This window comes from Polypterus senegalus, chromosome 12 (genome assembly GCF_016835505.1).
Source record: "Polypterus senegalus isolate Bchr_013 chromosome 12, ASM1683550v1, whole genome shotgun sequence".
Taxonomy (NCBI): domain Eukaryota; kingdom Metazoa; phylum Chordata; class Cladistia; order Polypteriformes; family Polypteridae; genus Polypterus; species Polypterus senegalus.
Genome location: NC_053165.1, coordinates 77,763,217 through 77,788,358, shown reverse-complemented (window position 1 = coordinate 77,788,358; position 25,142 = coordinate 77,763,217). Strand labels below are relative to the sequence as shown.

The following is a 25,142-nucleotide window of genomic DNA, read 5'->3' as shown; positions in this document are numbered from 1 at the left end:
TCATGGCACATCCGGGCCTGCAGCGTATTGCGTGACTGAGAGGATGTGGTGGCACTTCTATTTTTAGAAACAACGTGCACTGGGCTCCATTTTTTTTTTCTGTGCTGCTCACGTCTCATGGATTCTGATAAAATTACTGCCAATTTCACGCTGCAGTGCAAGAGCAGCGGCGCTGCCTCCTCTTGAGACGCATAGCGGCAGAGCTTGTGACATGCTGAAGGCACATTGGCACTGCTGAGTTAAGGGTGCACAGGGCCACTAGTGAGACTGGCACCCACTAATGCAGTGCCTTCACTTCACAGATGCAGGCTGGCATCAGAGCATAGCTATTGGGTGAGTCATGCAGCCTCTGCAGGATGATGCCAGGGTGTCAGAACTGAGCAATGGGCACATGTGGCTCCCCTTTGGTCTGTCCCTGTTATTTAGCTCTGTACTGGCATTGACCCACACAGCTTCTCTGTCATTTTCTTTTCTTTCCTTCATCTACTTTTCATGTAATCTTTTCCATGTCTTGAAGTGGCCTGAAGTGACACTTTCAAAGTGCCTTGGCATCTGCTCTTCAGAATGTGCCTAATCGCAGCTATGGCTCATGAGACACACTGATTAGACGAGCATGGAGGAGAAAATCAGAATTAGAGCTGAGTATCTTAACAAGGTCGGGCAAGGTGATAGTGAGCTTCGGATTCTCAGCAGGCACCGGTGCCCGCCAGTGACATTGACGCACACAAGTACAGTGGGGACTGAGCCCTCCTTTCATTTTCTTGCTTTTTGTCTACATGGTGGGAGTGAACTGCCTCATCTCTGGGCACACAAGGTAGGTATGTGTGTGTGTGAGCGAGCAGTGAAGTGAAACACAAGGCCTCCCTCCCGATGGGAGCAACAGTCAAACATTCAACAACAGAAAAAAACCAACTGAAGACTCGTAGGAAGTGATCTGCAGTAGATGGGCAGCCATGCCAGCCAGGGAGAGAAAGACACCGTATGAAGCCCAGCTGGCACACTCCACATGGGAATATTGCTCTTTGAAGGATAGGTGACACCACAGTTAGCACCTCTGGTGCCCACCTCCAGGGGCCAAGGTTTGATTTCCATCCAGGTTGCTGTCATTGTGTAGCTGGCACAGTCTGCCCGTGTCCTTGTGTTCTTTTCTGGGTATTCTGACTCCTAGGTGCCCATCTTACAATTGATTAATGAATACTTGTGTGAGCAGGTGTGCCCAGAGCCAGCTGCGTTGACTCCTAATGAAAGGCGCTATACAGGCTCTAACTGACGGGCGAGGAGTGCCCAGGCTCCCAAGTGCCTTTTATATATATATATATATATATATATATATATATATATATATATATATATATATATATATATAGGGTGGTCCAGATCTAATTATGCAATTTGCATTACGCTCTAACTTATTAAGTTTATTACATAGAGAATTCACAAAAAACTCTTTTTGTTGCCGATAGAGGGCGGCACCTGCCCTGCATTCCAAAACGGCGGGCAGACGGTTGTCAGTCGAGCAGCGGGTGCGATGTGTTCGCCTTTTCATAATTGCATAATTAGCTCTGGACCACCCTGTACATTTATCTATTTATTGTTGAGGTTTCTTTCCATTTATGGCTGATGTTTTCTCAGTGGACTCTGTCTCGTTGCGTTTGTTACTTTTTATTAGCGTGTTGTATTAATGATGACATCCATCGTGTCCTTATTTGTCATGTGATTAGCCTGAGGGGGCGGGCCTCCTGACCCCGTGGCCCCACCCCCAGGCCTATATCAGCCTGCAGTAGCCTGAGGGCCGACGCCAACACACATCCAACTTGTCTCTGCTGCCATGTTAGAATCGAGTTTTATTTTTTCTGCTTCAATCCTCAGATGAAGGAGGCAACATTTGTTGGCTTCTTATGTTTAGCATTTGTGGTTTGTTTTTAGTTCATTTCGGGGTGTTTGGAAACCTTTCACACTTTTACGTGGCACCACCGTGCTGATTTTCCCGAGTGCTGCAGTTTGCCCTGAATGACATCAACTCACGCGGCGGGCGGCTCAGCGTTTTGCGTATTTTATGTTTACTTGCTGCTGCTCTTAGTTTCGAGTTCTTGCTTTTCTTGTCTTTGCCATTTCTGCTGGCGCCAGTCGTAATGCTGTAATTAAAAACTTTGAGGGGGACCACCCGGACATCACTGCTGCAGGGCCTACTCTCTGCTTATTAATGGAGGTCAGAGCGAGGGTCCCAGCACTGGACCGTTGAGAGTTTGTTGGAGGTCCTGGTTTCTTTACTGGGTTCTGCTTTTCTAGATGATTTCTTGTATTCCGCCTTATAGGTAAACCCTTTTATTTTTGCTCCTTTGGTTCCTTTTTGATTGCTTCAGTAAATTCTCAGCTTGTAAAGATACTTTGTCTTGGGTTGTCTCAGCAAGCCAGAGGTTTATTGTTACCCTCTCCCTTGTAAGACATGTTTTTGTGTGTGTTGAAAGTTTGGGCCTGGGGAGGCTGAAGCCTGCTGGTAGTAGTCAGAGGACTAGCAGCCCGACGTGAGGCCATTCCTGGGCAGCTCTGTGCCTCGGACCCCTTGTGTGATTGCACAGCACTTGTGGCTCCTCGTGACCCGCTGTTAGGCACTGATGCGCCAACGTGCCCAGCCCAAACAGCGGCTAGCTGCTCACTTGGTTTCATAAGAACTACGTTTGTGTGGATTTACTGGTTTGGTTGTTTTCTGATTATTAAGGATTCTGAGTTTTTGTTTTTCATAGCGAGTGAGACTTGTTGGCTTTTACGCATCTCTTGGTGCCTCTTCATGAGGATTTCTTTGTCTTTTTGTAAATAAATCCTTGAATGATGAAGATTTGTCCTCTTTTAGCACAAACCGGGGTTTACGGTTATCCTTTTCTTTGTCAGGCGTTGTGATGTATTTTGGGTACACGTGTTGTTATTTTGCTGCCTTCTAATTTTTGGGGCCTGCTCGGGGTGAAGCCAGCAGGTCGTATTTGGGACAGGGCTGAACTGAAGTGAAGCTCCGCTGGACAGACCAGTAAAGATCCAACCCTGACCTGGTGGCTTCTTCTGAGGGCCTCACAAGCGCTTTGCCTTTGTGGAAAATCCTACAGCGGTGGAGCGGAGGTCAAAGATGAGCAAATGTGCTCGGACGCTGGCCCTCTGTTGGATGTACAGGGCCTTCAGAAGGTACTCGGACCTTCCCCATTTGTTCCCATTTTGTTATTTTTGTTCATTTGTTTAAACGCCCCATCAATCCACGTTCAATACCCCAGAATGATCAAACAAAACGGGACCATCCCAGTGGCGCGAGTGTTCAGACCCTTTGCTTTGCCTGTTCTTTTGATCATCGTGGAGATGTGTGGAGTCCACCTGTGGTCAATTCAGTTGATTGGCCCGATCAGGTAAGGCACCACCTGTCTGTAACCAGGCCATGAAGTTCAAGGAACTGTCTGCAGGATGTAGAGAGAGGACCATGTGGAGGCACAGATCTAGAGAAGAAGACTCCCAAGAGCAGACGGGCTTCCCAAATTCTTAAATGGAAGACGTTTGGAACAACGCGACTCCTCCTTGAGCTAACCATCTGGCCAGGATGAGTAATCGTGGGAGGTGACCAGGAACACAATGGTGGCTGGGCTGCAGAGAGTCTGTGTGGAGAATGAAGAAACATCCAGAAGGGCACCCGCCATCGTTACAGCCCACCCATCTGGGCCCGCCACACAGAAGGCTCTCCTCAGTAAAAGTGGAGTTTGCAAAAAGGCACCAAAAGGAATCCGAGGCTGTGAGAAACTCTGGAGCCATGAAACCAAGATTAGCGCCATGTCTGGAAGAAACTGGCCAATGTGACAGCATGCCAACAGTGGGGCATGACGGTGCCAGCATCCTGCTTCGGAATCGGGCGACTAGTCGGGCTTGACAGAAAGCTGAATGGAGCAAACACCAGAGACCTCCTTAATGAACACCTCCGACTGGGCAAAGACCCTAAGCTCAAAGCAGGGGCTTAGGGACAACACTGGGGATGTCCTTGAGTGGCCCATCCAGACTCCAGACTTGGAGAGACCTGAAGATGGCTGTCCACTGGTGGTCTCCTTCCAACCTGATGGAGCCTGAGAAGATCTGCAGAGAAGAATGGCAGAAAGTCCCCAAAGCCAAGAAGACTCCAGGCTGCCAAGGGGCCTTCAGCTCACTAAAGGGTCCGGAGACTCGTGTCAGTGAGATATCGGAGATTTTTATTTTTAATACATTTGCAAAATCCCATTAAATTGTTGAGGGGGAAAATGAATGAAAACCGTTTTAGAATAAGGCTGCACCGTCACAAAAGTGTGAAGGGTCTCAGGACTTGCTGAGTCCACCATGCATGCTGTTAGAAGATCAAGGGTGCCAACACCAGACATGGTGGTCTTCATCTCCAGATCTGCATTTCGGTGGAGAGTTCCTTCAAATCCGTTGAGAGTCCCGAGAATATTCTAGCAGCTTTGGGCACAAGGCATGAACCAGCTGTGTACGGGGCAGTTAATGATGTAAGGCATTCAGACTGGCATGAACATGGCAACTTGATTGTGAAAGTCATTCAAACCTTTGGCAAGACCCCATTTACTGCCACAGTGGCACCGTGGCTGCTCAGTCACTCTCTTTTCAGTCAATGGGAGGCAGGCATTGGGGGCTTCACTTGCATTTGTAGGGTGGTATAAAATGTCATTTGCTGTCCTGCCTGATGGGCACTGCCAGGCTGAGTGAATCACAGAGCTGTGGAGAAGGAAGGTCATGAGTTGTCATGGCTTTGTCTTGTGTTTACCTTTTGACTGTCTGTCTGAAGGACGCTTCATAAAACCCGCCACCTACCAGTCTCGCCATCTCTCCTGCAGCTGTCGTGGGTGTCGTTTCCTGAGCATGTGAAGGACATGACAGGCTGAGCGGTGAACTTCAAAATGATGAGTCACCTTGCCGCTACATGCAAATCCCGTGGCACTTTGGAGTGACACGTCTCCGTGTTCAGTCGCTGTGCCCTCTTTAGAGTCCCCAGAGCGGCAATTTTACATTGGCATTTATGGTCTTCTTTTAACACCCTACTTTCTAAAGCGTTCTTTTACCGTCAAGTGGTATATGAAGTTGCCATCTGCCCTGCCTGCTTGGCGTGATCCGCTAGTTAAGATGCAAAGCTGCAGGGGGTCTCAGGTTCAAATGGGGCTGGGATGATATGAACCAGAATGAATCAGACCATCCTGGGACTCGGGTCACCGAACAACACATAAAGCGGCGCCAGGACAGCGTTTGTGGTGAACTGGGCACATGTGATGCCACCCAGGTGCAGGATATCCGTTCATTTTATTCTATGAAGATTTGAGTCTTTCTTTTATATATAGCGCCTTCTGCAGTGACCACGATATGGCCAGACTTGGAAAGCAGATGAAATTATCAGTGTGTGTGTGTGTGTGTGTGCGTGCGTGCGTGCGTGCGTGTGTGTGTGTGTGTGTGTGTGTGTGTGTGTGTGTGTGTGTGTGTGTGGTGTGATATGCGTAGCGGAAATCAAACATTCTCTTCTCTGGACCAAAAAGCTTTGGGCCTCCAGGTGGAGGGTGTAATGAGCAGCCCCTCGAAGAGCAGGAGACAATGGCATCACCTCCTGCCACCAGGGGGGCGCTAGTCCTATAAGTGTGTGGAGGTGGAGGTGCCATCGAGATGCTCATTTCCTGTTAGCCTTGGCAGGGCACCCACATCTGATGTGGCATTCAAAGAGATTGACGGCTGGCATCTGTGAACCCTCCTCTCCTAAGCTGTTCACTCACCCCGTCCGTCTGTCTCTTCTTCGATTGCCCAGGTACACAAGGAGTACAGCAAGTGTCTACGCCACTCGTACTGCTGCAGCCGCACGTCCGCCGCCAACTCTCACGGCTCCCTCAAGACGTCCTCTATGAGGGCCAACAATCGTTACTACACTGGGACTCAGGTACGGCACGGGGCAGACTGCCATCGGGTACGGGGGTGGGGTCATCTGGACACTACTGAGGACTGCAGTGTGCCCTCCGGGATTGTGTGCCGTATGCCAGTGCTGACCCTCATCGTTAGGTTCTTTGTCATGTGGGAGCACATGTGCCACATTACAGCGTTATACGCCACATTAAAAGCACTGTCAGGTGAGGTGAAGAACATGGATTGTCTCGTTGCGGTGGCATATATTAGACAGGAAGTGAACAGTCAGGCATGAAGGTGATGATGTGTCAGACAAGCGTAAGAATCTGCGCCACCTTAACGAGGGCCAAATGGTGATGGCTAGTCAGCTGGGTCAGAGCACAGTCCACAACATCAGGTCTGCTCGGGTGCCACACAAGAGCTACTGGAAGACGAGGCGAGGTCCGTGGTGGTACAGGTGTGTCGTAGCGTGGTGATGAGGTGCTCAGCAGATCACGGGTTCATGTGCAGACATGCACGGTCTGGCTGATTGCCTCGTCGGCACTCTGGGGTGCGGGGGTTGTGTGTAAAAGGAGGGTCCGAGTGGTACGAGGGAGAGCAGCATGGCTAGAGGTCGGTGGCGCAGACGAGCACCAAATGCTCAGCAGAGCTTCCGTCTCGATGGTTTACGTTGTCTCACCTTCAGACCTCCGAGCGTGTCTTCTTGGAGCAGCACTCATACATTCATGGGCTGCTGTCTCCCGCTGGTGTATACTGGGCAGGAAAGAGTTTAGGGTGGTCTCTGGGGTCTTGTACTCTGCTCTTGAGGAGCCCTCTACACTACGGGCCATCTTTGTCTATTTTAGGACTTCTTGCCATTTCTTGGCCCTCAGCAGTCAGAAGAACATCACCCAGCCCATGAGACCAAGAAGTTCCCCTGCATGTTCTCATATTGGACCCCAGGCAGCGTCTCCCTTGACTTTGTCGTCTTTCCTCCCTGCTCACCTCTTTGTCTCTGCACTTTCAGAGTCGCATCAGAAGGATGTGGAATGACACGGTGCGGAAACAGACAGAGTCGTCCTTCATGGCCGGAGATATCAACAGCACTCCATCGCTCAACAGAGGTGAGGAACCAACCGCAGCTTCTCACAACCAACCATGGAAAAGGCGGCACTCAAAGTAATGACATCAGGCCTCGTCTGGCTTTAGGGGTCTGCAACAAGCATCTGGGACACTTTCTGGGGTTGCAGGCGATGTGGCCACCTAAGGGATGAGGGTTTAGGTACAAATTCTTCCACATCGCTGTGTCCTCACGTGATCCTGGTCAAGTTAACACACTTAGAAAATAAGAAGATGAATTTGACAGGCTAGAGGAGATCAGCCGGCCCATTAGTCCCTCACTAAGCTGTCCCAGTGTCTCATTCAGGTCCTTCTTGAAGGTTGTCCAGGTTTCTGCCTCAACTCCATGTCTCTTCAGTCCTAAGTTCTTTTCTCATTAGTTTCCACCGGTGTCCTTGAGTCTGTGATTCACCACGTGAAGGAAGTCTTCTGGTGCTTCTGAAGGAGGTCGAGCACCCAGCTTTTATCCATCAGTCTGGTCGCTCATGAGATCTTACTTAAGTCTTCCTAGAGTTACTGTACGTTTGCCGCTTTTCTCGGGTCTACAGCTCTACTCTCGGATGAGGGTAAGACAGGAGTCGAGATGAAACGATAGGGTGCCAACCTTAAAATAATCAGCTGGCACAAATGAACAAGTGTGCAATGGCGGCCCAAATGATCTAACGCAGACTGTAGTGGTAGGCTGTAGTTTGAAGGCTCTGGAGAGCAGATCGGTCAGCGTTCGGGGTGGGAGCTCCGTGGCATGGGGGGCTCATCTCCTTTCTGGGAGTGCCCTGCTTTTATAGCTCAAGGACCAGAAGGGGCAGCGTCAGTTCCCCTGAATGGGGGGTCATCTCGGTGCTGTGGGTGTAAAAAGAGACAGAGGAGTCCATGATTGTGCCCCCTGGTGTCCCGGGGTAGTAGTGCGATCCGCTGACACGCATGTGTGACAGCACCGTGAAGCAGGTGTCAAGCATGTGGCACTCGGAGTGGGGGCACCACATGCCCGATTGAGTTCCTCCCTTCACGACAGGCTGGCTCAGTGCGCTGAGATCTTCAGCTGAAATGCTTCTGTTGCGCCGTGTCCATCCCCACAATATTGTCTGTCTGCATTTTGTTACGCTTCTCCTGCCAACTGTTTGTGCCTGTAACATCTTGTCCGATTTTCTCAGGCTGCTCAGCCTCCCTGCTGTCTGGCGCTCGCAGCCTCGCTAAACGCCTTTTGGCCTCCCATGTGCTCAGGGTAGGTCTCTGGGCCTCGGTGCCAGCTTCTCGGTTTTCCTCCAGGAGCCCAGGCAGACTGCATCTGCTAGCCTGGCTGTGGGCCTGCTAACGCCATGCCAGTGAAATGAGGACTCGCTTGTTTTCGGAGGCCACAGTGCAGCCGGGAGGCACGGAGTGGGCGACTTCAGCAACTGGGAATGTCGCCTTTCGTCAAGACGCTTCAAAGGAAAGCCGGTGTTAGCTCCGGGGTCTGGTGACCTCGCGTTATGAAGCTTGTTGGCAGACGTTGTTCTCGCTCGCCCCGTTGTTTCCAACTCTGTGCTAAGGAGAAGGAGTCCCACTGTGGGAGAAACGGAAAGGCGATTGTTATGGCAGTGACATTAGTTGAGCCATGAGTGGAATGGGACATTGTGGTGGTTGTGAGGGAAAGCTCATACTTGAAGGATCTACGCTACGTATGCGGGAAATTTATGGTGTCTGTTCTTGTCTTTCAGCTACAATGGGAAATCATTTGCTTACCAACCCCGTCCTACAGACCCGATCTGGAACAAGTCCGTATAACACACTGCTGGCCGAGTCAGTGGGCTACACCCCGCCATCTCCCAACGTCTTCAACTCCACCGGTATGTGGCACTGTGAACTCGGGGCTGACTGGCACTGTTTGCTTTGGTCTTATTAGCGTCCAGTGGTGGTCGGCACGGCCCGGTCACCGTCTGTGTGGTCTGCATGGCTTCTACTGCTGTGGTCATCCACCCTCAATCACCCGCTGGGTGGGATTGTGCCTTAGCATCCGGTTTAACGAGGGCACATCCAGCCCCCAATGATATAATACAGGGTGGCCCACGAAAAAATGGCCGACTGGATTACGTGGTGAAGAGAAAAAAATGATCAAATTCGGCACCCGCATTTACAGAAGATGCTGAAAGTGACCTCCTCGTGCGTCAGTACATCTCTGTGCCCGTTTCAGTCAGCGTGTTCACGAACGCTCTTTGCAACGGGACACGTTTTAGTGGGCCACCCTGTATAATAGAAGGATGAGTGTCTGTGTGTCTGTCATTCCTGAAGATGGCACATCATAACCATTGACACTACTGTGACTCCCATACCAAATGCAAAGCATCGTATTATTACTGCTGCAAATGTTTGTGAGGCGCCATCAGTTGGAATGACAAATGTGGTGCATTTTACTACTACATGCATTACAAAATACAGTCGACTAGATGGGCATTGCAGATGTTAATAATGAGGTCGATGCTGATTACTTTGAGTTCAACTTATCTTAGATTGTAGAGCAGTACAACTAATATCATATCATATAATATAATATCATATCATCTTCTTATATAATACGCTGTTCCTTTGTCTGTCCAGGATTTTAAATCACCTGTAGCTCGCAAACCGTTTCACTTGAAATTTGGTACACAAATACTGCGTGACGTCTACTATCCGCTTTCAGGGTCATGATGTTTAGTACTCTCTTTATTTTTATTTTATTGTAGAATCAACTCTCGGCCCCGCGCAGCAGGGCGGCCTTGTGGCGCATGTGTACGGGCGCCGTTCTCATTCCCTACCACCTTTGCGGTCACTTCCCCTACCTCTTCATATCGTTACTCATTCTTGAGGCAGATTGAAGACTAAAGTGCCAGGTTAAGTGGAAATTTAAAGAAAACGTAATAAGTAATTGCAAAATGAAAAACTAACTTAATCAGTTTTAACGCGAAAAGATGCCCACGAAAGAAGAGAAGCAGTGGGCCGCTAGGGTGGAGAAGAGAAGAGCTGATCAGGAAGGAACAAACGCATCAACGTCTGAGCAGACGAATGATAAAGAGAGACGGAGAAAGAAAGAGGATGAAAAGCAGGAACGCTCACGTCAAGTGGATTCACCGCACGTTATCGTTATAGCAGTGCACCGTTACTGGTATACTATAATATAATACAAAGTGAGGAAGATGAACGGGTAAAATATTATTATTATTAGTCGCATGACTTATGATATTTGAGATCAAATTGGTTATACTGTATTTCACTCCAGCCTGGGCATAAGCAGCTGAAGTGACTTGCTTGTGGTCCCACAATGTCAGTAGCAGGAAGTAATCCCACAACCTCAAGATTTGAAGTCTGAAACCCTAACCACTGCACCACCCTGCCTGCCAATATAATATAATATCCATCCATTATCCAACCTGCTATATCCTAACTACAGGGTCACGGGGGTCTGCTGGAGCCAATCCCAGCCAGCACAGGGCGCAAGGCAGGAAACAAACCCCGGGAAGGGCGCCAGCCCACCACAGGGCACACACCCACACACCCACACACCAGGGACAATTTCAAATCGCCAATCCACCTAACCTGCATGTCTTTGGACTGTGGGAGGAAACCGGAGCGCCAGGAGGAATACACGGGGAGAGCATGCAAACTCCACGCAATATAATATAATATCATATAATATAATGTCTAGGCTCTGCATTTCCTTCTGGTGTTCGGGGGGTTTCCTCTCAAAGCTCCAGTTGATTGTCCCAGTGCCAGTGAGTATGGCCATGTGCGTCTGCCCTGTGCCAGTCTGCCATCCCATTCAGTTTAGTTCCCTCTCTGCCTGTGCGACTCTGGGGCTGGGACTGCTGCTACCTCTCAGGTTGTCCGTGTCATTTCGCTGTCACCTGTGTATTTTTTCGTCCCCTCACTGTGGCTGACTGCTCTGCCCGTGCAGCTCCATGCCATTCATGCGCCTCAGTGCTGGGCTGTGTTGTTTTGTTTGGATTGTCTGATGAGTTTTTGGGCAGGAGGAATGTTCTGACTTCATTTTAATTATTTGTCCTGTTCTTGTTTGTTTTGGAAGGTCATTGACATTATTCATTGTTGAGGTTTCTTTCTTTCTTTCTTTCTTTCTTTCTTTCTTTCTTTCTTTCTTTCTTTCTTTCTGCTGAAGTGTCCTCCTCACCTGCCATACCCGAGTGCCCACATGCTCGATGAATTGAACTCGTTTTATAGTATAAGGCATTCATTTCAGGTGGCAGACCGTCTGATCAAATTTGACCCAAACCCCAAGGTGACGCAAACCCAAGTCTCGTGACACTTTATTCGACAAGTCTCAGCTGATTTGATTGTCCCTGAGTGCCAGGGCTCTTCAATGAGTCTTCCCTGCCCATGCTGTTGCCAACAATGACCCGCCTCGCCTCTGACTTTGACCAGGAAAACCGAAATGAATGGCTGAGCGATTGACACGTCCTGAACAATCGCGAGTGCAGGTGGGCACACAGTGCCCCTCAGCCGTGCTGTGCCCTGTGAGTGCAGATGTTGACAGACGTGTAGCAGAACGGCGTTGTCCTGTCGTCACTCCTACTGAAAGTCAGGAAACTTCATTGTTTTCTCCCCCAAGCAATTGTGCTAAAGTGGAGTTCTGGCCTCGTGCCACCTGTGACCGTATTCCTTATTATTTGTCACCAGGTCCCAGAGTGCACCTGCCTTCTTCACGCTCGGAGTGGCCTGACTTGGTGGCCAGCGCACCGCAAGCCATCGGGTTCAGTTGGCTGCTGGTTTCCCGTTGTGCCTGTCCAATGCACTGGCACCAGGCTGCAGAGTCTCATCCATGGTGTGACCCTCACTGTGTCCCTCAGCCTGCCAGCAAGTTGCAGTGACACTCCTTTTGGTGTGACTGGGAAAAGAAGGGCACTTGAAACAAATTCAGTAAATCTATGAAGAAATTTGTTTAAAAATCCTGCAAGCGCCTCTGCTGCCCAGCATTATCCCTGAAATAATCGACAGGAGCCAAGCGGCAGGTTTTGTATGGATTTGGGATGCCAGCCATGTCTGTAGTGCGCTTTTAGGAGTTCGCACTAAGAGTGCCTTTCAACTGTCTGTGTGTTTGTGTTTTTCTTCTCTTGGCTTCATTTGAATTCATTTTTTTTCCTATTGATTGAAAAGATTTCCTTTGCCCTTTTTATTCCGAGTTGTTGGCACTTGGTGCTTAACAGCTCGTTTAAATCGTTATGCGCTCCGTGCGCCACGGGGTATTTTTGAGGAGGCTTCCTTCCCGCTGACTTCTGAAAGAACAAGCGTTAGCCATTTTCTAACCAGTTGGCACCCCAGCCGCGCTTCTCAAATGCGGCCGTCCACTTTATTAACTCGGGATTTGTTCTGCCACACGTGTTCCCGGCTGACGGTGAGACTTTCTCTCCGACTCCAATAGGAGTGCCAGTCTCGAGCAGACTTCATAATCGCGAGTCGAACCCTTGGATCGAGTCAAAATAAAAACAAGGAGGACAGATCTCCCAGACAACTCAAAGGTGAGCCTCGTACAAAAGTGCCACAAGGTGCCAGGAGTGGCAGGATCCGATGCGGGCAAATTAGGAAACTCTGCAGCAAGAACCTAAGGGGAGCAGACGTCTGCGTGGATTGGTCTGAGTATTCATGTCTCGTAAATCCTCCTGAACCCTTTTTGCTACTCTAGGATTTCATTTTCCTTTCTCCTCATTATTTTTGAGCTAGGATTCTGCTTTCCGATGTCGTCACGTGTTTTGTGTCTTTTTCTGGCACCATTTTGGTTTTTTTCTGTGCTGTCATTTTGAGCAGCGGTTGCCACAACGGGAAACCTTCATTCGTCGGTCTGGCAAAATGAAATCCTCGACTTTCCTTGCACCTTTCAGTGGAAGTTGCAGTGGACTCTCCACCCCACTTCACCTGCTCGCTCCAAAGGCCGATGACACCATAAACTGCCGTCACGCGTCGTTCAGGGGTCTTCTTCTTTGTTCACTGAACGTTGCTCCAACCTTGATTTGTGTGAGGACTCTCCTGATCTCCTGTCAGACTCGCACTGTGCAGGAGTAACTCCTGTCACAGCATCCCCCAGACTGGGATCGACGTGATGGCCACTTTCTTTATATTCAGGTAGATAAATTACTGAACGCCCCTCGTGACTTCCAACTCAAAAACTAGTCGGTCCAAAACTTGATAAGTCGATGTAGAAATCAAGTGCACCTGAAAACGCCTGGCTGATCATAGCAGCAGACTTGTACTTTGTGGTGGTAGACTTTAGCGGACCTTCTGCCAGCCACTTACAGTGGGTATAGAGCATATCCCCCCCCGACATATTCCCATTTGGTTTCCGTTTACAGCCTTACATGAAAACATCCATCCATCCATCCATTATCCAACCCGTTATATCCTAATGACAGAGTTATTGGGGGTCTGCTGCAGCCAATCCCAGCCAACACAGGGCGCAAGGCAGGAAACAAACCCCGGGCAGGGTGCCAGCCCACCGCAGGGCACACACACACACACACACAGACACTAATATTTTTTCCAGCTTTACTTACTCAATGCCATCTCTAACATCCAAGTGAAAGACATCACAGCTACAGTTCAGAAAAATGATAAAAAATTAAAAACAAGACCCCCTGAGATTAATACTGGATCCCCCCCAATGTCATTTTGTTGACCCCCCTTTTGCTGTAATGCCAGCCTTGAGTCTATTGATTCTTCTATCTCAGCTTTGCACACCTAGACTGAGCCCACCCAATATTTGCCCCCCACTCGTCTTTACAGGTTAACTGTTCAAGTTCGGTCACATTGGCTGGTGAGTGTTGGTGGTCTGCTATCTTCAGATCTTTCCACAGATTTAGGTCTGGGGTCTAACTGGCCACACCAGGACGTTCACTGTTTTCTCCTTCAGCCACCATGTGGTCAGTTTTGCTGTTCCTTCAGGTCATCGTCGTGTTGAAAGGTGAACGTTCTGTCGGTTTTCCTCCAGAATTTGATGGTATTTTGCCCCCATCCATTTTTCCTTCTACCCTAACGAGCGCCCTAGGCCCCCACAACAGGATGCTGCCCCCTCTATGCTATACTGTAGGTGTGGTGTGTTGTGAATGGTGAGCTGCATTGGTGGACCATTTGGTGTTGAGGCCAAATAGTTTGATTTTGGTCTCATCTGACCAGAAGACCTTTTTCCACTTGGCATCAGAATCTCCAAGGTGCATTCTGGGAAAGCTCAAACAAGCCTTAATGTGGCCTTTCTTGAGAAGTGCGACCCTCCTGAACAAGCCACCATGGTGGAGTACTTGTGAAATTGTTGTCACCTGCACACCATTAATGACCACTCTGTGCCATCAAATCCTGTAACTCCATTGACCTCCTGGTGGCCTCTCTTACCAGTTTCCCTCTTGCTCTTCCATCCAGTATGGAGGGTCCTAGGAGTACCAAACACTTCTTCATGATGGACTTTACTGAGCTCCTTGGGTTTGATAAAGCCTTTGAGATTTTTTTGTTTCCATCTCCTGCCTGATGTCCGTCCACAACTCTATCCTGAGATCTTCTGAAAGTGACCTGCCAGCCACAGTCAGTTGCTCTACCAAGCAAGGGAATGAATGGACCAGGAACAGCTTCACTAATCACACTCATTACAACTGAGCACCGGTGGGAGGAAGTCAGTGACCGCCATGGGAATGGTGGGCACTGACACCTCTGAGTTTTGGGGGTCCAGGTCCAGAAATCTCAGGAATTCTTGTTTTTTATTTTTTTAAATTCTTCTGAACTGTAGCTGTGATATCCTTCACTTGGATGTTAGAGATGGCATTGAGTAAGTAAAGCTGGGAAGAAATATTAGTTAAGCACCTAACACCGCCCACCTGCGGCCACTTAGACATTTAACTCCACCCACTGGCTGCCACTCAAACATTTAACTCCACCCATTGGCTGCCACTTAGGCACCTAACAACGCCCACCTGCTGCCACTTACGCATTTAACTCCACCCACTGGCTGCCACTCAAATATTTGACTCCACTCACTGGCTGCCACTTAGGCATTTAACTCCTCCCACCTGCTGCCACTTGCCAGTGGCTTGCCACCCACAGTCAGTTGTCTGCCATCAGTTGCTCTACCAAGTAAGGGACCGAATGCTCCCGGACCAGCTTCACTAATCCCACTCATTACAACTGATCACAGGTGGTAGGAAGCCAGTAACCACAATGGGAAAGGGGGGCACTGACACCTGAGTGAGTTTGGGGGGTCCTTTATTAATCTCAGGATTTCTTGTTTTTAATTTTTTATAATTCTTCTGAACTGTAGCTGTCATATCCTTCACTTGGATGTTAGACATGGCATTGAGTAAGTAAAGCTGGAAGAAATATAATTTGTGTGTTTTCATTTAAGGCCGTAAAGCAAAACAAATGGGAATGTTTCAAAGGGGGGATTCTCTTCCATACCCACTTATGTGTAGCTGCTGTTCTCGCTCACCTCCATCCCCTTTTTCGTGTCTTATCTCGTCTTTGGCTTCATAAAATTATATATTGTTTTATATCTGTTACGTGCTCCATGTTGCTTATACTGATGCCCAAGGAAAAAAATGAAATCTGTTTTCACGGAGAGTGATGATAACAAACTTTCTGGTGCAGAGGGCTTCAACGGAAACAATTCAGACCACCAAACTGCAGAAAAGAAAGGAAAGCGCCTCAGAGTAAAATCTCAAGCCCCCTTGTATCCAGCCCAGAACAGCTGACCCCCACTCAGATGCTGGCGCCCATCGTAACTGGGTGAGTGGCAGCCATGCGAGTGAGACGGGGCACACCGTTTACCAGACAGTGCACAGACTTCTGGGAAGTCACTGGGACACACCCAGGATGCCATCAAACTCGTTCACTCTTGGGGTCCTGGTTGCCCCCCAGGCTCTCAGTGATCTTCCCCACTTGTCGGGACCCCTAGAAGTCCAGCCACGCCCCCTTCCAAGTCAGGACGCAGACGGCTCAGGGAGTGGGAATGAGTTGCCTGCAGCTCCTCATCTTAGGACGGTCCCCCCCCTGTGCTCTGAGTCCTTCATATTAGTGGGATTACAGGGGGTCCCCGTCACGTAAAGTGAAGGAGTGAGTGGCAGCCTGTCTCTAAATGACACACATGAAGGATAAAGACGATTTGCTGGGATGTGACATCTTCCTTGGCAGGCATGGGGCGAGCCAATCCTGACTCATTAATTACTGTGACATTCAAGGAATTACACGACGCTCTGTAGTGTTAATAAAATCTCGTTCCAGATATGATCGTTATTGCCATTCTGCTCGGGACATTAGCAGTAACAAGGCGTTCGCTAATGGACGTGTCACTCAAGCCGGGACGGGCAGCCACCTGACTTTCATGTATTCTGTAGACCGAAGGTAAAAACAACATGCGGTGGCTCTGCCACAAAAGTGGGCTTTGTAACAGGAGGCCTGGCACTTTAGGGGCACCAGGGTCTAAGGGTTCAGTCTGGAGACTGTGGAAGGACTGGGTGGTCTGCGGTGAGGAAGATCTCTGCAAGTGTTGAAGGTGTCTGAGTGGTGTCACCTGAACATGCAGACATGTCACTCGCTGTGGCTCTTATGACACCATACATGTCCTCTGATCTCCTCCTGCCTTCATTGCTTTTTCTTCCTGATGTTTCTGTCTACATTGCAGGTGGTGGCACTGAAGGACCCAAGTCAGTGGGCCTACTGTCGCCCGCTGGTCACTCCGGCGGTGTGCTCCACGTCAGAGCAGTGTCTGTGTTGGTGTGTGTGTGTTGTAACAGTGCCCTTATCATGTTGGCACTGCCCGCTTTCTTTGGCCTTCCTGTTTAACTTTGTCTTTCTTCTCTTATTTCTCTCTCTTCCTTCACATGCTTCCCTTTGGATCTTCAGGGACCTTCCGGGACCCAAGTACGTCACTCCTGGTGATTTCTTCCCACCTTACACACTGGAACCACCGCTGTAGATGGCAATGTATGGCTGTGGCTCAGCTTCACTAATAAGAGACGCTCAGTATAATTTGATTTTGATTTTTATATAGCGCCCCCTCTATTGGTGGGCTTAGAGCACATTTACAACCTAATGTAGTGTAACCCTTATTTAAACTTCTGAAGGCTGATCTATAGTGTTACCATCAGTTAAACGTGCTGGACTAGCGCCACCTACAGGGCGGGTTCCTGTGTCTGCCACTGCTGCCCCGATTAGATGGATGGACAGAGAGCTGCTCCATTTTACGTTGTAATGGATTCCAAACTTTCCAAAATACCTTCAGCTCATTTGAAGTGACTCTATATTGTCCCTTATATATCCTCTGCTGCCAGCCTTTTGGTTTAGGACTACAATGGCCACCAACTGCAGTGTGTCAAAGACATGTCTGGCTATTATTTTTAAAGTGCACCCTGAATACGGTGGCTCTCTATCAATCCATGTATCTATTGTATGGTGTCTCTCTGCCTGTCTGTCTCGTATCTGTTTTTGTTTTATTGAGGTGACCTGAAACATTAGCCTGTTTTTAAAGAGCTATGCAAGGCGCTATATGTGATGAAGACTCGACTGCTCTCGGCCCCACAGCAGATCGGCCTCTGATTAGCTGATCTTCATCCCCGTCCTGATGATAGACAAGCCCGGGCTATGGGATCAAATGACTCCATGGGCTGATCTTTTACTTCATAAGCTACATGATGCCACATCCAGTGTCCCTCTTTGACAAAGTCCTTGTCCCCCTTGTACTCACCCAGTTTCTTGAATAAATGCCCAGGGTTTTCATTCCAGTTTAGTACTGTTGGTCTTCCTCAGCTTAGCAGGTTTCTAGTCATGAATGGCGTGAGATGAAGGTTTGGACATTGAGCTTCTTCTTTTCAGTTGTCTTCTTGTAGGTTTGCTCTACCATTGCATTGCATTCGTGGCATGTTGCATGTTGATTAGCACATGCCAACAAGAACGTGTATCTAGGCCCACCCAACCTACTGCAACTCAGGCACCTAAGACCACCCACCTGATGCCCCTGAAGCATCTAACACCGCCCACCTGCTGCCACTCAGGCAGTTAACTCCACCCATTAGCTACCACTTAGGCACCTAACACTGCCCACCTGCTGTCCCTCAAGCACCTAACACTGCCCACTGTCTGCCAGTCAGCCATTTACCATCACTCACCTGCTGCCACTTACCAATCTAGCAGACCCCATCAGCTGCCCCATTGGTCCTTAGGTATTTAGTGCCCCTGACCTGGTGCCACTCAGGCATTTAACTCCTCCCACTGGCTGCCACTTAGGCACCTAGCACTGCCCACCTGCTGTTCCTTAATGCACTTAATGCTGCCCACCCATCAGCTGCCCCTTAAGACCTAAAGGGTTTAGCGCCCCGACCTGATGCCACTCGGGCATTTAACTCCTCCCACTGGCTGCCACTCAAAACATCTAGCCCACCCAGTCTAATGGGTGCATGATGAGCAGCCTGCTCCTGCTCTTCATAATTCCTGGCGTATTCCTTTGTGTCAAACCTCTTTTGGAGATTTTTCAAGCTCAGGTAGTTCTTCTCACAAGTCATGACGTTTGGAGAGTGGAGATCAGCACACGCAAGTAGCAATGCAAGGAAGACCCTGTAAACTCAACAAGGCCCACTCAGTCAGCTGCCACTCTTTAACATTGGTCCCCACCCAGACGTCTGTGTCACTCACAGCACTTTGTCTCCTCCTTGTGATTTGTCAGTTAAGGAACACAGGAGCTTCGATGTAAGGGGCTTCTACTCATTAATTTTGGCACCGGAGGGTGGGCACATGTTGATTAGCAAACTGAAGTGGGTCTTTCGCGGTTCTTCTGTGTGCGTGACAATAGGGGTCCTACGGACCTCTAAACTGTCGGCGTCCACGTCCTTTTAACGGTCTACTGCCAGCCTTTAATTGCTTTAGCAGTGGGGCAGCCATTCCTGACACACTTGCACAGGACAGTCGGAAAATCTCCTGCCTTTGGCGTCTGCCCCTCATTATTTATCACCGTAGACCCAAAGCTCTAAATATTCAAAAGCACGAGAGGCCGACGGTAAACTCGGTGTTATCTATTATATAGTGCCTTTCACCTATCTATCTATCTATCTATCTATCTATCTATCTATCTATCTATCTATCTATTATATAGTGCCTTACACTCTATCTATCTATCTATCTATCTATCTATCTATCTATCTATCTATCTATTATATAGTGCCTTTCACCTATCTATCTATCTATCTATCTATCTATCTATCTATCTATCTATCTATCTATCTATCTATCTATCTATCATATAGTGCCTTTCACTCTATCTATCTATCTATCTATCTATCTATCTATCTATCTATCTATTATATAGTGCCTTTCATCTATCTATCTATCTATCTATCTATCTATCTATCTATCTATCTATCTATCTATCTATCTATCTATCTATCTATCTATCTTTGTTTAGTTTCTCCTAACCATCACTGGGAAGTGTTGCCCTATCTGATTAATGCCGTCGGGTGCCCAATTAGGGACACGGCAGCAATTATGCTTAGGCGGCATTTTCACTAATGGCCCTCTGCAGCTCTAAATGCCAGCCTGCATAGGGCAACGCTGTATAGAAGGCAGCAGCTTGCCACCAAAGTCTCTTCTCTGCCCCAATCAGATGGCTTTAGGTGTGCCAGGCCGCTATGTACATGCAAATGAGTGACAGGTGGGCTGTAAACACACGTGTCTGGTGAGGCTGCTGTGGTCCGAGGCGCCGGCCCTTCGTGTTTTACATCCCTCTGCGTAGAGCCGTGGGGTCAAAGGTCACTCTTCATCAGAAGGACTGTTGGTATGTGCCGTGCCTGCGCTCACGCGCCTTGTGAGTTAGGGCCGGGGTGTCGCCATTTAACAAGAATACGCAAGAATCAGATTGTCACGGGCATAATAAAATGTCACCTGTGCTGTTCCCACCATGCTTTGAGCTTTTATTATTTACAGCGCCTTTCATCTCAAGCGTCTGCAAAACCATTCAGCCCATTTTTTTAATAAGAGAGAACTTTGTATTCTACAAATTAATTCTCTCCAGTTGCTCAGTCACATGACGCCTTACAAAGGAAACAAAAATACGCTGAGCACAAAATCGGACCACCCGGCCGCTGCCCCCTGACTGCCGTCCGTCCTCCGGAGGTTTGCCTTTCATTTCCGCTCCTCTGATCCGGCCTTGCACTTCTGTCTTTTACTCGCCGCTCTGCTCTCCTGTGAACGGCACACGTAACTAGCGGCTTTGATTTCATTCGTATCTTTTCCTGCACCCTTCCTCCTCGTCTTCCTCCCTCGAGCGGCTGTGCTCCTCGGTCTTCAGTAGTGCCTCGCTCTACACGAGATTGACATGGTGGGTTTGGGACTTCGTTACGCAGAAAACGTGTGGAAAAGCAGCATGGCTGCCAGTGTCGTGTCTGGGGGTGGTGTCACGGGGGGCTTTGTCGGGTCTTGAGTCACCCTCTAGCAATGCCAAAGCCCCTCACACTGGCAAAGGCAAACCAGGACAGGAAACGTTCAGCAAGCTGGCGTTCTGCTTTTAAATGGCGAAGTCAGGTGTTGAGAAACTGATCAGGAGAAGAGACGGGGGGTCAAAATCGGGAAAAGGCCAGGAAGTCGAGAAACGCAGAAAGCGAGAGTGTCGGCCGGAGAATCAGGAGGGGGTTTAAGAGCGCAGACTGGACGCACAGATGGGGTAGAGACGTACAGAAAGGCCGACCCTTTAATCCTCCATGAATTAATATGGCGGCTGAGTAACCGAGACGGCAATCCGGACAACGGAACAGCAACTCCCGCGGTAAACAAAATGGCGTTCAGAATAAAAACACAAACAAAACGTGACAAAGGTTTGATGAGAAAAGAACAAAACAAAAAAAGTTTGATATAAAGTTTAATAAACACGGGAGCAAAAAGAATATTTAAGAGCCAGACGTCATAACTGAGAATCATCGGATTGAAAATCGTAAATCAAGAATCAAAGTGAGAAACAGAAGCGAAAAGTCTAAATAGCACAACCTCACATACGCTTTAAGGAGGGCGGGTTTAATGTCCTTATCCGTTGACACATCGCTGTTGTGGTTGTGCGCCAGTCTCCAGGACTGTGCCCCATAGCAGCGGTCATCAGGAGAATCAATAAGGCGATGTAAACGATACAAAATCATCAGACTGTACAATAAAACGCTAACGTCTGTGTGTGTGGCCGATAGCTCCGAGCAATCTGATTGGCCAGTTTGACGCCGATGACACAATCGAAAGAGAAAGTGCAAGTGTGAGGAAGACCAGGAGGAGTAAAGGCGTAGGAGGTACGCTGAGAGTCGCCTTCACGGACAGGAGACGACCACGCGTCCGATGGAGACGGGGAGAGACTCGGAGGAAGGGGGCTGAAGGCGCGCGCAGGACTAGCGATGCACTCCACGTCATATGAGATTCATTGTCTTACCTGCCCGTGACTAACACTTGACCACAAAGTCCAGACTACAAATGAAAGCCAGAAGATGAATCCGAGTCCCCAAAAGCCCATAATGAGACTTCAAAATGGAAAGGGGAGACAAAGACACCCACACTGACAATTGCAAACTGCCCGAATCACGCCAGCCCCTGGGTAAACTACTGTAACAAATACCAACGTGGGCTTTAATCCAAACAAACGAGACAAATGATACCTGCAGTTGGTAAAGCCAGTCACTCGTAGTCGTGCTTTGCCAACATTATGAAGGAGCCCCAGTTGCACTTCCCACTTGACTCACCCGTGATGAACAATTTGTCGTCTGAAGGTCCTCCGTGCTGAGGATGTGCAGCTTTGTTCAAAATGGCCGCCAGGTCTGTCTTCATTCCGCCACTTCCACCAGCAGGTCCAGAAGGCGTCCCGTATCTCAGCCTGCCTTGCTAGCCAGCTAGTTGACTTAGGTGGGCTTCTCTTGACGTGGCACACCACACTGGCCCCCACAGAGTTACCGGACATGTAAAGGATGTGACGCCCCACGTTAAGAGAGCCCCAGACTTTGCTCTGCTCTTTCTCCTGCAGTTAGTTGACCGGTCTATGGATGTAGACCCCCCAAGCACTAGCAGCAGTGCACACTGAATGGTGGGTACAAACCAGTACGTGGGGGGGTAAAGATGGTGCGAGGTCCTGCCAAACAGTGGTGAGGTGTTTCAAGGTGAGGTCCCCAGGTGATCACAAAGATAATTCACATGAGAAGACCGCATGACAGTGGTGGGTTTCTGAGAAGCTCCATCTTGTCTGCGTAGCGGTGACCTTTTCCTGGAAGCTCCTAACAATTCCGTTCTCCATGTTGCCCGTGTCGGTGTGGACTGACCCTTATGTCTTGGCTCCCACCGAAGAGCCCACACGTAGGCATGGAAGTTTCCTTCGGCCTAATGATGTGCCCCCTTTTCTTTTTTTTTTTTTGTCTCCCTTCATTGTAGAAAACACCCTGTCGAACAGTCGGGACTCCTGCGGCATGGAAACTCTACCTCTGAACGGCAACTTCAACAACAGCTACTCCCTGAGGAGCACCAGTGGGGCCGGCGGCGGGGGCTGCGATTTCCTCAGTGGCGGAGACAGCCCCGGGGGTCCGCCGCCTCTCCCTCGCCCGGGTCGCAACGTCAGCGACACGGCGGCCTTCGAGAAGATGATCATCTCCGAGCTGGTGCACAACAACCTTCGCGGCTCCGGCGGCGAGAGGGCGGGCAGCCTGGTGAAAGGGCACAGCGGCAGCAGCGGCATCGGCACCAGCGCCACCGGGGAGGCCGGCCCCGGCACCGGAAGCAGCGAGGGCGACGCCATCGTGCGGACGCCCCACGATCAGGAGAACATCGACATCGAGCTGATGTACAAAGCCCTGGAGGAACCCTTGCTGCTCCAGCGGGCGCAGTCCATACTGTACCAGAGCGACCCCGAGGAGTCGGAGAGCTACACCGCCGAGCTGACGGAAGGCATGGACGGCCAGCTGCAGTCGCCCAACAGAGACTCCCTGTACACGAGTATGACCAACTTGCGGGATTCGCCGTACCCGGACAGCAGCCCCGAGGCGGTGGAGGTGGTCCCGCGCTCCACACAGCCCACCGAGGAGCTCTACTACAGCAGCGTGCGCCCCACCCTGGTGCCTCGGGGGCAGCTCCAAGCCTTCTACCAGTCGCAGACCCGCAGGCCCAGCGGCGAGGGCTACTTAGTCCAAGTGGGCATGGAGGGTGACATGGGGGACGGGGATGGGCAGATGCAACTTGTGACCAGCCTCTGATGGGAGGGGCAGGAAAGGAGTGAGGACAGGAGTGGACATAAGCGACGAGCCTGCGCCCCACCCATGACACCCCCCCAATCCCCTCCCCCTCCCCCTCTCGTTGGACTTGTGAACGGCTCATTTCATCAGCGGAGGGTCGTCTCGCTTCAGGCGGACGTGTCGGTGGGACGAGCCTCCAGGAGGACGCTGGCGACGGGGAAAAGAAAACAAAAAACAAAACCAAGTGAAGCTACCTCCGGCTTTCGTGTCCCGTTTCATCTGCCATCCGTGACCTCTGGAGCCCGCTTCGGCTCGCTCGACAAAGACACGCGCGCACAAAACAAAGACGGCAAAGAAGAAGAAGAAGAAGAAGCACATATACTTCCATTGTCTGCCTTTCTCCGTCTGGGGGCAAAAAAACGAAAATGGAGCGGCGGGAATGGGCAGGGGATCCAATGGGGCTGCCACTCGGACTGAGACGGGAGTCGTCCCTTTTTATAGAGGAACAGAAACAAAACAAATCTATATATATTGAAATGAAATCAATCAAAACTCACAGGAAGGAACCCACGGAATGCGCTGGCACACTCGGAGGCCAACGTGGCGCCGTTTTCCGGTGATGAAGACGGGGCAAAAGCTTGAAATGTTGCCAAAAAACAAAACAAAACAAAAACTTTTTTTTTTCCTCAAACTACTGTGCCGTGTCGCCGTCTCCTGCTCTTGTCTTCACACCGGAATCCCCTCGCGGCGGCCCATCGAGCTACGGCCCGGGAGACGCCGCTGCTGGCTTGGGGGACGAGGGGCTCCCGTCTCGCATCCTGCAGGTCACGGCCGAACGACATTGAGGAGGAGGAGGAGGAGGATGGAGACGTGTGTGTGTGTGTGTGTGTGTGCCCCTCCGAGACTGGCACCCCTCCCGGAGCTCTCGAGAGGATCGACTGGAGCCGTCCAGTCTGCGCCGGATCGTTGGAGTTGCCTTAAAAATCTTTTGCGGCGCCCCCTTCAGGGACACAGCGGACAGACGCAGCGGGAGCTGATCTGACGGAAGGGCCGGGGTGGGACGGTGGGCTTGTGCGTGTGTGTGTGCGTGCGTGCGTGCGTGTGAGACACTCTCCAGAAGAATTTCCAACAAGGCATCAAATGATCCGTGACGACGTACTGTAACCATACGGGACTTGAATATGACAATGACAACTAGCATTATTGTTCAAACTATGACTATTATTTAAATCCAATCTGTATATAAGAAACAAAGCAGACATTTCTGTATCGACCGCACAAGTGTAAAGTGTGTGAGGTGAAACGACGCCCCCCTCAGGCGGGCAGGGAGGGACGCTGATGTTGCTTACAAAAATTCAAAAACAACATTTCTGGCACAACGATGGGCTCTTTGGTTTTTGTTTCTTTCTTTCTTTCTTTTTCTAATGTAATATAATCTGTTACATATTGTAAATGTACAGCCTCAGACATTCCCGGACAGGACAGGAAGCGAGAACTCGAGGGGTCTGCAGGCGACGTCCGGCTTCAGGGGGCCTCGCTCAGACCCCACAGGACGCTTCCTTCACAACGGCGGGGCGGGCAGACGTGATGGTCGATTCTTGTCATGAACATATCACCCACCACCAAGCGAGAGCGGAGGCGCCGCGCCGTCTGCCCTCTCTGGTTTTCCCTTTTCTTTTTCTTTTCTTTTTTTTTTTAATGGAAGATGCAACGCACCCCTCTGTGCATCACTTCAGCCCCCCAACAATTTCAGTATCTTTTGCAATCCGTTTCTAAAATAAAAACGTCATCCAAAGTCGTGCCGCCTGCTTATTTCTGTCACTGCATTCGATTGTTGGGTGGGGGGGTGTTAGGGTGGGCTCGCGTCATTTCATGTAGTGCCTTTCTCATCACTTCAGACCACCTGTGGACTCCAGGGGGCGCCACAAGACCACCTGTCAGCCTCGGCCGAGCAGGAGATCGATAGGAAGTGCGGGA

At 49.9% G+C, this 25,142-nt stretch overlaps 1 protein-coding gene across 7 annotated transcripts in view; it reads left to right on the top strand.

Annotated features, from left to right (window-relative positions):
• adgrl1a (adhesion G protein-coupled receptor L1a) overlaps positions 1-24,544 on the top strand; it is a 294,832-nt gene extending 270,288 nt beyond the window's left edge. For 4 of the 7 annotated variants that reach the window (XM_039772475.1, XM_039772479.1, XM_039772477.1 and 1 more), the window contains 5 exons: positions 5,804-5,932; positions 6,902-6,998; positions 8,691-8,819; positions 16,837-16,854; positions 22,372-24,544. In XM_039772475.1, coding sequence (XP_039628409.1) covers positions 5,804-5,932; positions 6,902-6,998; positions 8,691-8,819; positions 16,837-16,854; positions 22,372-23,186 — 1,188 coding nt within the window. In that variant the 3' untranslated portion in view covers positions 23,187-24,544. Of the gene's footprint in view, positions 1-5,803; positions 5,933-6,901; positions 6,999-8,690; positions 8,820-16,836; positions 16,918-22,371 lie in introns of all 7 variants that reach the window. The other 3 variants (XM_039772478.1, XM_039772481.1, XM_039772480.1) reach the window with 2 other exon arrangements.
• Positions 24,545-25,142: the final 598 nt, after the last annotated feature.